General features: G+C 46.4%; 1 protein-coding gene across 1 annotated transcript in view; it reads left to right on the top strand.

Annotated features, from left to right (window-relative positions):
* Ldlrad4 (low density lipoprotein receptor class A domain containing 4) overlaps window positions 1-13,373 on the top strand; it is a 324,839-nt gene that overhangs the window by 184,612 nt on the left and 126,854 nt on the right. Inside the window, exon 4 of the mRNA XM_023707484.1 lies at window positions 10,786-10,926. Coding sequence (XP_023563252.1) covers window positions 10,786-10,926 — 141 coding nt within the window. The remainder of the gene's footprint in view (window positions 1-10,785; window positions 10,927-13,373) is intronic.

Below are 13,373 nucleotides of genomic sequence, written 5' to 3'. Positions count from 1 at the left end.
AGTAAAGCCATGCTGTTCTGTTGAGCTGTAGGGGACTCAGGTCAACTATTTCTGACCTTACCAGTGAAGCAGAAGACCCAATACTATTATGGACTACAGGACTCTTTTCGAATATATTTTGCTGAGTTAACACGCCTATAATAGTCAAATGACAGAACTAAACCAGAAAGAGGATACAGATGAATGTCCATTTTGTATCTGTGTACTCAAAGTGGTTAGGATAGATACGTAGTTACATTCTCTTAATGAATAGAGGGATTTGTTCTAGTGGTGTTTGTAAATAGGGTATCATGTCCGCATCTTGTACAGCAAATAACCACTAGGATGAGAATATGCAATGTGTTAATTATTGAAACTGTCCTACCAATTTGATTTGAAATTGTTTCAGTGCTATTTGTTTCTCAATAGAATTATGGAGGAACAAAACAAAAGAAAACAAATCACCGAGGAATGTACGGGTCTTCATGGCTTAGGACTACTCATGTTACATTGTGTAAAGCAGCAGCCTTGCACTGTTGCTGTTGCTCCTGAAACCTCGCTCCAGAGATCCAATAAAGGCGGGATTCACTGGAAGGAAGTTACTATAACCATAAAAAATAAAATAACCAACCACAGATAAAGGATAGTAACACTAAGAAGTGGAGCCTGTTTTGCCAAGATAATTTTCTGTGTTTTGTGCACTTTGTCTCCCTGTGCTGCTTCCCATTTTACAAGTGACAGTGTGGCTTGGATTTGTGACCCAGGCTAACATTTATTTGTAATGGGAAGCAGGCCTTACCTCTGGAGCCACAGTGCTGAGCCCGAGGCACACACTCTGGCTAGAGCGGTGAAGTGTGGCCTCGGGCCTCGGGGCGGGGCTTGGTCCCAGCCCAGGGTCTGGAATCAGGGCCCTCACCACAGGGGGGCACCCTGCCTCAGGAAGTGGTTGTCCTCACTTTGGAAGTCATCCAGGATAATGCAGCTCTTTTGTTGGCCAGAGGAACTCTAACCAGACATGTTGATTTGGTTGTGATTAATAAAGTACCTGTTTACCTCTACATTTTACTGAATCAGTCTCAGCTCTTCTCCCATGTTCATTTCTTCCATAATCTGTCATGTCACGTTGTCCTTTCTTTGCTCATGGAATGTGCTGCACGTGCAGCAAGTCTCCAGGTGCATGAGGTCAGTGGGCGCTCCTGGGAGCTCAGAGGAGTGGCCTGGTTAGAAAGGGGGCTGGAGAGAGCTGACTTTGGAGCCCAAGACCAGGTGCTGCCCTCCTTCTTGGTGGGGTCTTTCTGAGTGCCACTTGCAGGTACTGAGACACTGTTTACATGTGCCTTCCTAGAAGCAGCCCAGTAATGAAAAGAGGGAGCTTTGGGCTGTCTCATGGCAGTGGCTCTCTCCTCCATCTCAGCTGTGTGGTGGCCCTTTGCAGTGAGCAGGCCCTGAGGCTGATGGCTGTGCTGGCTTTGTCCCCTTAGTTACAGAGCACAGTCAGCTCAGCTCTGGTGGTGGGCTCTCTGGTGGCCAGGTGCAAGGGGAAGTGGAGAGCGTGGCTGTAGAGTCCCTGGCTGCAGCTGAGGCATGAGCAGGGTGCAGGCTCATCCTGTTTCCAGCACTGGACACCAGCAAACCGACATGCATGTGAGACGGCCTGGAGCACTGCGCTACGCAGAGCCTTGGTTTCACGACATTTGTGTTGTAGCTGTAGTGAGTGTATGTATAGTGGATGTCCTGGCTCTAGTTGTCCAGATAATCTGTCTTCAGCCTTTAGTTGAGAACCATTATGGGTCCTCAGCAGTGCACAGGAGGGGCATCACAGCTGAGTGCCTAGCTCCCAAGGTCTGCACACTTCATGGTCATTGAGACCCTGCAAGAATGAAGGGGAGGCACCCAGAAGTTGCTCCCGTGCCTTTCTGTCTCTTGTTCAGAGTGCTGGCTACATGGGTTTCCCTTTGCATAGACCCATCCTGCTGGATTTTCTAATTCAGGCGCACACTTAGATGTGTACGTGTGTGCACTTGTGTGTGAACATGTTGTATGCACTACGTTATGTAGAAAAAACGTTAGGTGTGTAACCACCCTTGAGCTCCAGATCTTTTAATGCTCCTGGCTTTAGACGTACATCTGCCGCCCATCTGTCCAGCAGCTGGCAGGGCCTGTGGGGTGTCAGCCTTCATTCTGCCTGAGCCCCTGTGCTCTGCCTTAGGTGGCGGCGTTCTGCCGAGAGTGCCCAGCCCTGCAGCCTGCCCACCCACGTGCTCGGTGCAGCCTCCTGCAAGGGAGCAAATGACTGAAGTGGCGTTAGTCTCGCAGTGTGAGCAAGGAGTGCCTTGGAGCGTGGGGGGATTTCTGTTTGGGTGGTGACATGGGAAGGGAACATTGCATCATTACCTTTAAAAGTGTGGTTTTGGTGGGTTTAGAATTCTACGAACATTTGATATTCAGAAATGTGCCTCCTTAAAATTGGCTTTTTATTTTTCCTAATTATAAAATAATACTTAAGCCCACCAGAAAGCGGTGACCTCAGGATGTGAGTGCAGCGCGGAGCCTCGTGTGTCTCAGGCTGCGAAGTTGTCTCCCCCTGGGCTCTGGACACCTCCCTAACCCTCACATGGCTTTGCCGCAGCTCTGCTCTAGGTCCTGGCAGCACTGTGTGCCTCTCTGCTCGGCAGTTAGCAAAAGGGTTTCCTCACACTCAGGTACACAAAGCCACAGAGACCCTTGTTCATCCCTTCCATGGTTTTAAAGGTGGGAAAGAAGAGGTATTACTCACCGCTTTGCGTCCTTGAGAAAGTTCTACTGACTGAAGAGGTTTAATGGAAAGTTGGGTCGGCGGCGTTAAAGCTGCCGAAAGGGATGGTTTAGGGCTCAGAGTCTAAAGCCTTTGAGTACTTTGCACTTTTAAGAGCACCTTGTACATTTTTACTTAAGGTTCTCAGAGGTTTTGAGACACATTAACATAATCTGCACCAAAATAAGAGTGATAGGCTGTACCGCTCACTGGACTGCATTTTTTTTTTCATTTTTAAAAAATAATTTTATTGAGAAACAAATAGTAATGAGACAGTTTCAAAACTGATTAGTAGGACAGTTTCAATAATTAATACATTGCATATTGTTGTCTTAGCGGTTATTCATTGTACAAGATGCAGACATGATATCCTGTCCACAAACACTATTAGCACAAATCTCTCTATTCGTTGTATTAAGATAATGCAGCTGTATATCTACATTTCATTTTTTAATATTTTGTTTTCTTTGGTTTTTCTTCGTTTTCATTGATACTGTGGATTGAGCTCCAGGCCTTGTGCACACTAGGCTAGCGCTCTAACTAATTGTACTCCCAATCTGGTTTTTAGTTTTTAAATATCATAATACTGTATATTTATTGTCAAAAGTAAATATTCAGAAGCATGTAGAATAAAAAGTGAAAACTCCAATTTGCCTTATCCTTTGCCAGTACCAGGCATCAAACTTGGCCCCTGGCACTTACCAGACAGGTACTTATGATGCTGAGTTATCTCCCTGGCCTGCCTTATCCTTTGGTTTTTTTTTTTTTTTCAAGTTGGTAGGACAGTTTCAATAATTAACACATTGCATACATTCTTCCTAGTGGTTAATTGCTGTACAAGATGTGGACTTGATATTCTATTTACAAACACCGTTAGAACAAATGATTCTATTCATTAAGAGAATGTAACTATATATCTATCCTAACCACTTTGAATACACAGATAAAAAATGGACATTCATCTGCATCCCCTTTTTTCATTTAGTTCCATTATTTGAATATTATAGGTGTGTAAACTCAGCCAAATATTCTTTTTTATTTTTTAAAATTATTTTATTTTATTTTTTTAAAATATTCTAAATGAGTCCAGTAGTCCATAATAGTATTGGGTCTTCCACTTGACTGGCAGTGTCAGAAATTGTTGACCTGAGTCCCCTACAGCTCGGCATAACAGCATGGCTTTACTTCTTATACTTCATTTTTATGCTTTTCTGGTGGATGGACTGCATTTTAAGCAAACTTCATTACCATCTGGGGTGGGAGGGTCTTCTGTGTTAATCTTATTATGTGGGCAAGCACCCTATTAACATGTGGCCGTCTTTCTGGGGACACCTGTGGCTTCAGTAACGTTGCCGAAGATCGGGCTTTTATTAAATGCTTAGGGATCATTTAATTCATTGCATACAATATAAGTCTTCAAATTAAGTTCACCTCTGTTTTGAATTCATGCCCAGAAATGTTGGCCTCGTCTCAGAGTGAGGGCAGCATGTCTTGGTGCTGTGTGAGTTTGGGGGATTGTCCCGAGGCGAGGCGTGCTGGTGCTGGGTCTCCCTCTGTTTGCTTGCCACTTGCGTTGGAAACCTCAAAGCACAGCGTGCGCATCCATGTCATCAGCATGCTGGCGAGAGCTGACATTTAAGGTTTGCCCCAAATTAATGCCATTTCATTTCTGAAGATTCTTGAAGCTTTATCTTCAAAGCTAGCTGAAGTGCTGTTTGTGAGTGCTGTGGTTCTGACTTTGGCGGTACAGGAAGTAGCAGTGTGGTGACCCTTGTCCTTGCTGATAGCTTGGGTATCTAGGTAGCCTCCACACTGTCACGAAGCAGCTTTGACGAAGTAGAATAAGGAAAAGTTTGTTCCCAGTAGATGAATGGGGGCTGCTGTTGTGGCATACCATGTATGTACCATGGCTTTGCAGTGACCAGTCCTGAAAGCTCGTGTCACAGATGTTCCCCCTTCTCACTGACTCTCCATGTCATGTGTTTTTGTGTTTTAGTCGTTTTCCATCTTCACTGCAGTGTCTTTATTGTAGGAAGTTGTGTACCTGGTGCAGGAACAGGCAGTGTGCATTTCTGTGTAAATTGATAAAAAGTACTGTTTTCATTTCTATGCTGGGAAATGTAAACATACACTGGGTATGATGAAATTATTCATATAACTTATTCTTTACTTGCACTTCACTAACAAGTAAGTCTGACCTCTAAGCCTTTCACCGCATCTGTGTACTGAGAAGCCCTTGCTACCGAGAGCGGGCTGTAGGCTTTCACACCAGAAATGGTGGAAGCAGAGTCACGGCTAGCTTTCAGGCCTGTGAATGGCGAGCTGTGACCTAATGAGGCGATGTTGCTGTACGAGTTGTAGCAGCAAGAACTAATGTAGGCTGCTTTGCCTTTTGCAGAGGAGGCTGGTGCTGCTGAGATGGAAGGCTGTATGTAGGTCCTTATTTTGTGCCTGAGAGCGTATCTGTGAAAAGTGAAGCTTTTAAAAGAGTGAGCGCACTTAAGAATGACTTTTTGTAGCCCTTTAAGCCATAGCATGTTTACTCTACCAAGTGGATTAAATTTGCTCCGGGAAGCAGATCTGTTCTCCTGTAAATTATGATTGAACATTTATCTTTTATCCCTAAATTTAGAATTAGATTAGTCAGATTGTTAAACTGTGGTTCCGTAGCATTTTTATAAATAAGTTTAAGAATTCACAGAAAATGCTAGGATAGTCCATTTATTTCTGGGTTTCAGGACTCTTAAAATTCCTTGATTTTTCAAAGACAATAGGATCTTAGGAAATTCTCGTGTCCACAATATTCTTTTCCTTTCTTTCCTCTCACACGGCGTGCCCGGCTGGCTAATACTAATTTGTGCACAGTTAGAATGACTTTCAAGATGGAGGAGTTTTCTTCTCCACTCTGTGCCAGCTCTGCCTGGAGTGGCGATTCCCCCAGGACCTCTGCCCTCTGTAGTGGAGGAGTTGGGTGAGGGTGCTCCCAGGACCCCCTGGCATGAAGACCAGAGGTCTCTAAGATGATTCACCCCTACGTGTGGGGTGAATTTTGTTATCACTGGAAGTATATACAGCGATTCTAAAAGTCTTCTGTTGATTCTGGCATTTTTATAAGAACATTATGGCAGAAAGAAATACCATTTTAAAAATTTGTTTATTTATTTGCTGCCAAAGGGTTTATTTTCTTTTGGTCCAAGATTTTGGAGGGGGCTCCAGAAAGGTGAGAAAGCTGCCTAGTGGCTGGAGGGAGAGGGTTAGGCCAAAGCCCTGATGCTCAGTGATGCAGGAGCCCCTCAGAGAAGGCCAGGCTCTGTGATCTCCTAGTTGTGCTTAAGGGTGAGCCTCCAAAGAAGTGCTCGCCTCTTTGGATGGAACAGACCCAGGGACTGGGGCCTGCCAGCCTGCGGAGGTTGGTGAGGTTGTCGCCTGTCTTCTTGATGAGCTTCACCTGCTCATCTAGAGAGTGGTGCTCTAGGGAATCACAGATGTGGGGGTTGGTCTTGGCATGAAGGTCCAGAAGAGCTTGGTTCAGGTTCTTCTCCAGGGCCAAGGCAGCTTCCATGGCATCCAGGGTTTTACCCCACTCATCTTCTGATGCTCTCTGCACATCTTGAAAGAGAACACGGCCGCCACACCGGTTTTGCATCTTCAGGAGATGCTGGGCACCCTCGCATTTCTCCTTGGCCAGGTCTCAGAAGAAATGGCCCATGCCCACCAGAGCCACATTGTCTCGGTCAAAGTAGTAGTCCAGAGAGAGGTAGGTGTAGGAGGCCTTCAGGTGCAGGTTCACCAAATTTGACAGCAGCCTCCACTTCGGTGGAATAATTCTGACGAATCTGAGAGGTCATAGCTGGTCAGCAATAAGGAGCTACCCACAAAAGAACGATGTTGTCTGGTCCTGGAAGGAGGAGATAGGCCAGAAGATGGTTCTGAAATTTGTACCTGGAAGGTGGATGCAAGATAAAAGAGGGAGTCCCTGGGTCTATTCCATCCAAACACTGTTGAAGCAAGAAACAGATCCATGGGATCTCTGGATGTGCCATTTTTTAAATTTTAAAGGTCTAATATAAAATTTTATTTTATTTTATTGATTAGTTAATTAATTTATTCATTTGATACAGAGTCTCCCTATGCAGCTCAGACTCAAAGTGATCCTCCTGTCTCAGCCTTCTCAGCACTGGGATTATAGGCGTGTGCCACCATGCCTGGTTTTGGGGTCAGTGTGGTACTCCCCGGGTTCTAGGGCCTGCATGGCATGGATTACCGAGGATCAAACTTGGATGCTTGTGCTTGCCAGACAGGTACTTAGACCACTGAGCTAACTCCCCAGCTGTCTAATTATTTTTAAGAGGAGGATTTATTTATTTATTTATTTATTTATTTATTTATTTTTGCAGTACCAGGGATTGAACTCAGGACCCTGCGCTTGCCAGGCAAGCGCTTATTCCACTGGGCCATCTCCCCAACCGAGAGGCATTATTTAAATACTGCAAGAGGGTTTAATAAGTCTGTGGCCCTTGAGCATTCCCTTCTCAGCCCATCCTAATGCATCACAGGAAGTTACTGTGACCTCGCTAGCAGATGTTTCTGATGTCCAGCATCCCTTCATCCCCTTCAGTTCTGGGCTACCAGAAACCCTCAGCAAATTCCATGAAGAATGGACAAAACATTGCTCCCTTGAAGGTGTTTCCTAGAGCTGGTATGTGAAAGTATTGTTTAGGGGTCAGACTGTTTTGGTTCCTCAGCTTCCAAATGGCCCCATGCACAGAACAGAGCCTGCTGAGTAGCCCTGTGTCCAGGAATTACCCAAACACCCGACTACTCTGAGAGGTTTCCTTTTAGTTTTCCTTTTGTATGTTATCAGACACCAGCTGAACATTTAAACAGTAGGCAAGGAGAGGACTCAGGATAATTTGGCTCCTGCTTCTCAAGGGTGGCTGTCCTCACCTGGCCACCCATCATCCACCTTTGAGGCGTTAGAGGCCTCTCCGGGTGGAGCAGGAGCCCCAGGTGACAGCCTTTCTTTTAGGCACCCAGTGAAGGATGCATTGACCCAAGCTCCATAATACCCTACGTGCTAGAGGACGAAAGCCCTCAGCTTTTCAAGTGGTGGAGTTGGCCTTTGAGGGTGAGTCAGGAACGAGTTGGAAGCCAACTTCTGTCAACACCCAGTTTGTTGACTTGGACAGATGTTCTATGCTGACCTGCAGCTTCACTCTGGCATTTATATTAGCTCTGATATTTCACAGCATTGTAGCAGTTTTCTAGTATTTTGTGTATCACATCAGGAAATTAGTAAATTCAGAATTTCAGCTCAATTTGTTTCAAGTGGAAAGACCTTTGGTTGATGTCGGGCTAATGATTCACCACTGAGAGGATTTGGGTTGTATGAATTTGAAATTCTTTGGGTTGGTGTTGATAGTTCTATTACATAAGAAGGAAGTGCTTCCTGAGCCACCAAGCCCCACAGGGCCTTCCCAGTAACATGAAGGTGCCGGACAAGGCCGGCCACACTGAGGACGTGGCTGTGTGTGTGGATGCGCACTATGGGTGAGTCTTGAGCTTGTAAAGGCGGAGCTGGAAGCCCAGGGGGCTAAGTGGTAGGATGGGCAACGGCGAATCAGATGCAGTGATGATATCTGCCCTAGTTATCTCACAGGGCTTGCTTCACAGCACGTTATTCGCTTGTGTGTTGTGTTAATTGTGTTATTGTTAAGTATGAAGGACATAAGGAAGATGTAGTCTTGGGAAGAGTCTGCAGATGAGTTCATCACTGTTTACATTTGTGAACAATTGACAGTGTGAACTCTGTGAAGTCTCTTTCAGTTCTGTTCGTGTCTCAGTACCTAGTGTGTGATGTAGCAGGGCTATGCATTGGTTATAGGAATGAGTGAATGATTCTGTTGAAGTACTTCATTCTGTTGAAAATATGTTGTCATTATAGGTGTGCCTTCCTCAAACAAATTGAAATGAATGTGATGTGAATTTCCTTTTCGTGCTGAATTAAAGTTCCACACAAGTTGCAATTGTATCCTCTCCACAACCTTTCAGACCACTGAAATGGTCAACTTTTCCATTAGAGTTTGACTCAAAGGCTAGTTTATTCCCTCAGTATTATTTCAGGATCACCAGGGATATATGTTTTTGGCTAATGTTGTTTTCTTTCTTTCTTTCTTTCTTTCTTTCTTTCTTTCTTTCTTTCTTTCTTTCTTTCTTTTGTATTTAGGACAGGGTGTACAGGGTCTCGCTGTGTAGATCGGACTCATAGTGATCCTCCTGTTTACAGTCTCCCAAGTGCTGGGATTACAAGTGTGCACGCCCAGTCTCAATTGCCATCTCAGCGCACCCCAGGGGTGGGGCCTGCATGGCAGGCCTTGGGATCGAACTCCCAGCCCCTGTGTCTGCCTAAGCAGGCGCCTGAATCCGCTGAGCTATTTGGACAGCCCTAATGTTGTTTTCGTATTTGGCATTACCCTGAAGTCCAACATTTCTTTTGGAAAGGAAGATAGGATTTTTTTCTTTGACATCAGTTTTCTCATTAAGTTAAAAAAAAAAAAAAAAAGTAACATCATGGATGTGATTCCAAGAACCACATTCTAGTCTTCCACCTGTAGGAGCGGGGTTTGGACCAGCAGTAGCTTCATGGTGTGGCTGGCTCGGTTAGCATGCCGACATACCCTGGTGGTGCTGGGTGTGAATGTGTATGGCAGCTGAGCTGCTTGCTGTAAGTAAAGTTGGGCTCTGTTGGCCTCTTGTTCTGTGGTCTCTTAGGATATAGATGATCATTGTAATCCACCTTACATGCTCACAAAAGTACTTCAAGGCCGTGGGCCCCACCTCTTTTCAACAGAGAAAGGTGTTCTCCCTGCAGGTTGCAGGTGCACTTCAGGGATGGACAGCCTGGTCCAGCAGCCCTGTGTGGTCGGTGTGCTTGGGAAAGTCCTGGGTAGATGGATACTGCACAGCAGTGATGATCTCAGACTTGAGCCTGGCTGCAACCCTGCTGCAGACAGATGAAACTGAGCAAGGCCCGGGTGGGAAGGGCTGTGATAGTCGGCGCTGGTGTGGACCCAGACTCCCAGGCTCTTTGTGCAGCTGTCGCCCCGTGGAGTGCTCTGTGTATGCATCCTGCTGGCTCTGGTGCGTTTTCCTTGGAGGAATCTCAGCGAATGTGAGCTGATACGCGTTGTAGGAGATCAGTACAGGGCTTTTATATGTCACTTACATATCAGCGCCTAACTTTTCATGTCCTAATTGCTTAAGTCAATAGTAATGCTTTAAGTTTGCAAGTTTATTTTTAGCATTCTCATGTGAATTCTCTTTCTTGGTATGGATTTGTACAGACTTGGGGGATCTGTCCAATGTGGCCTCCAGGGACTAGGCTGTAGGCTCTGTACATTTCTGTGTTTTCCCATGGTGGCGATGGGCATGAGTGCACTTTAGGTCACAGAAATCACACGTCATTTCCCGTGTTTTACCTTATAAGGTCAGTGCCATCCTTGATGTGGTTGAAATCGGCTTTTCTTGGGTATGAGACAGTGAACACCCGAGCTTTAAGTGCTTTGCCAGGTGTCACTGTGGCCATGGCAAGGTAGAAGTGGAACTGACAAGTACCCTGCAGTCAGTCTGGAGTCCCGAGCTCTGCGAGCCCTACTAGCCAGCAGGCTTTATCTTCCTTGGAGTTGGGGAACCACTCCAGAGATGTTTCCAGGAGGATAACTAAGCCCAACTTCAGGGCAGGTGGGGAAAGAAAGTGTCCATGTGACTCACGGTGCTGCAGTGGTTTTACAGCCTTGGACTGCTTCTGTGAAGTCCCCGAGGGGCTGTCCCCTGCGCTTCAGAGAAGGCAGGCCCTTAAGTGGTCCTCCTCCTTGGGGTCCAGTATCCTGGGGTCTCCAGATAATGTCAGTCCCCAAACCTGCATGGCGTGAAAAGGGGGGAACTGACGACAGTGATGACTCATGCACCAAACTTGCATTGACGGCGTCATGCTTTCTGCTGTACTTTTTCAGAGTGCAAATTCACCTGTGCCAGCGGCAAATGCTTGTATTTTGGCTCACTGGTCTGTAACCAGCAGAATGACTGTGGGGACAACAGTGATGAGGAAAACTGCCTCCTGGTGACTGAGCATCCACCTCCAGCCATCTTCAATTGTAAGTGCCTCCTTCTCGCCCCAGTGTACTTGGGTGTGAGAGCATCTTGGAGGTGGGCAGGAGCATGACTGTCAGGATGTGGGAAGGCTGCTGTTTTCCAGTTATGGAAGTAAACTTGAGTTTTCACAGCGAAGTAGTTTCTTCTTTTAGGATAGAAAGATGATGTGTCTGAAATCAGGAATTTTGTTTTGTTCTCAGAGACGTTTGTGACTCTGTGTTTCAGAACAGATCTTGCTACTTATTTAAGAAGTGCAGATAGAGTCCAGGATGCTGCTGTTGATATATCAATATATTCATTCATATATCAATCTAGTGATATATGGTATGTCACACCAGCTTTATGTAATTCTTTGAGTGTATCACTTAGTAATTTTAAATAAGCAAAGAAAGACAGGTGGAGAGTCCATAATTAAGAGAGTAGATATACGTGAGTTGGCTAAAGTCCTCAGCTTGTGTTTTTTCCATCAGATCTGCATGAGAAGCAGTGTGTGAGACCTTGAAGTGACTGACCCCCAAGGCTGAGGCCTTGGGCCTTCCTTGGACCTGAGAGGTGAAATCAGAGCTTGAAGCTTGCTTATTTTCAATCTCATGGTTTTAGGCAAGGAAGGAGACAGAAGGCAGGAAAAGCAGATTGTGGCTTTCCGTGCTCTCTGGGCAGCTGATGCAGGCTGCAGGTCAGGACCTTTCTGCAGTGGCTCGCTTGGGAGGGCGTGCGCTGCCCTAACCATTGCAGTGCTCTGCAAGTGTGGCTCTGAAGCCCAGGCCTGCTCCCCAGTTGCTGCTGTCGGGAAGTGGGACCTGGCCGGAGGTCGTCCATCTGTGAGGCTGTGCAGTGAAGGGGATGTTGGGACCTGGCTCTCCCCTTTACTCTGTGCTCTGCGTGAGCTCTGGGGTCACACACGACGTCACAGTGGATGTGAAGCTGTGGGCCCTGGCCGTGCCCTGAGACCCCAGAGGCTGTGAGCAAAGTGTGTCTTTGTTCCTCTTACGCTGATTTGCCCCAGACAGTGGTTATGGGATGAGAAGCTGGGGGACACCGCCACCTCATGGCGCTCTCATGAGGAGCTGGGGTGCATTCAGCTTCTGCCCTAAGTTCTTCCATGCTCTTCTAAGGAGTTAGATTCATTACAGAATTAAAAATGTTTGCAGTAGAAATTAGACTGCATAGGAACCAAAGCAATAGAGGAGAATGGGACGGAGGCTGGGATGTAGCTCAATGGCATAAGCACCTGCCTGGCAAGCACAAGGTCCCAAGTTTGATCCCTAGTACCACAAAATAAAAGGCAGGGGTGGGGGGAAGATTTAAGAAAAGACACTTTTCTCTATTTCTACTACATTTTTATAATGGGAGAAAGCTGTGTATGCCTCAGTATGAAACTGTGCCCTAGCAGGTTGTGTCTTCTATTTGTGGTGCTAAGTTCATGGGTCTGAGAGGGGAGTTTTTCTCTCTTACATTAATTTGTACTTCCTTGCACTGAGCTACTTGAAACCTGTGCTGGAATGCATCTCTCAAGGTGAGATTGAAGTATGCTGTCTCAGTGCTGTGCACACGTTCACTGTGGCTTACATTTTCTGCAGTGAACACTACAAGGCAGTGCTCTCCTTGGGGACAGCCCTGTCTGTCCTGGATGCTTTCACTACCTGTGGTCCTACTGTGTGCACAGGGACCAGCACAAGCCAGGGGCTCAGGAGGGAGGCTGCTGGCAAGTACAGCAGCCTGGGGGGATGTGCTTCCCTCTCCTTAGGGCTGCAGGGTGCACCAGGAGACTGTCCTGTGCCTGGGAATGAAGTCTGCTTGCTCCAGCTGCTCTGGGGTGGGTCCTGCCCTGGGACTCGCATGGCCAGGAATGTTGTTTCTCCAAATTCTGTGCCTCAGTGCCGTCCTCCTCTCAGTGCAGGCTCAAGCCTGGTTGTTTTGAGCACTAAGAACCTCCTGACCTCTGCGCCCTGGTGCTGGCAGCTCAGCTCAGGCCAGGGGATCTTCCCAAGAGAAGGACAGTGATGGGCAACTTCTTTTTCTGGTTTCTGTGGATGTGTGTACAAACATGGCAAAATGTGGCAAGGACATCTGCAGCCCATGCAGTGTTACAGGTCAGGGTGTGAGGTCTGTGGAAAGCAGGCCACCAAGCCCACCCACTGCCTGGAGCAGTGCAAAGCATGTCTGCAGATTCTTCTTCTGCATCTGGTTCTGGGGCTTCACCCTCTCCCCTTCCTATCTGGTCCCTCTCTCCCACCCTCCTCTCTTCCTTCTCTCTTTCTCATCAGCAGTTTTTCCTCATTTTGAAATCACATTCCCAGGTAGCTTTTGTATTCATTTAAATAAAATAAACCCTTTAATTTTGTTTGGGAGCAAAAGAGAGCAGTTAAATTCATAAACAGCTCAGTTTTGCAAAAATGTATTTGCAGTCGTAGCTTCTAAGTGTAGGTGTAACCAGAACTCGTTGTGT

The sequence above is a fragment of the Octodon degus genome, unplaced genomic scaffold (assembly GCF_000260255.1).
Source record: "Octodon degus isolate 3935 unplaced genomic scaffold, OctDeg1.0 scaffold00295, whole genome shotgun sequence".
In the NCBI taxonomy this organism is placed as follows: domain Eukaryota; kingdom Metazoa; phylum Chordata; class Mammalia; order Rodentia; family Octodontidae; genus Octodon; species Octodon degus.
Note: the sequence above shows the minus strand (reverse complement) of the source record. Positions and strands in the feature narration are given on the sequence as shown.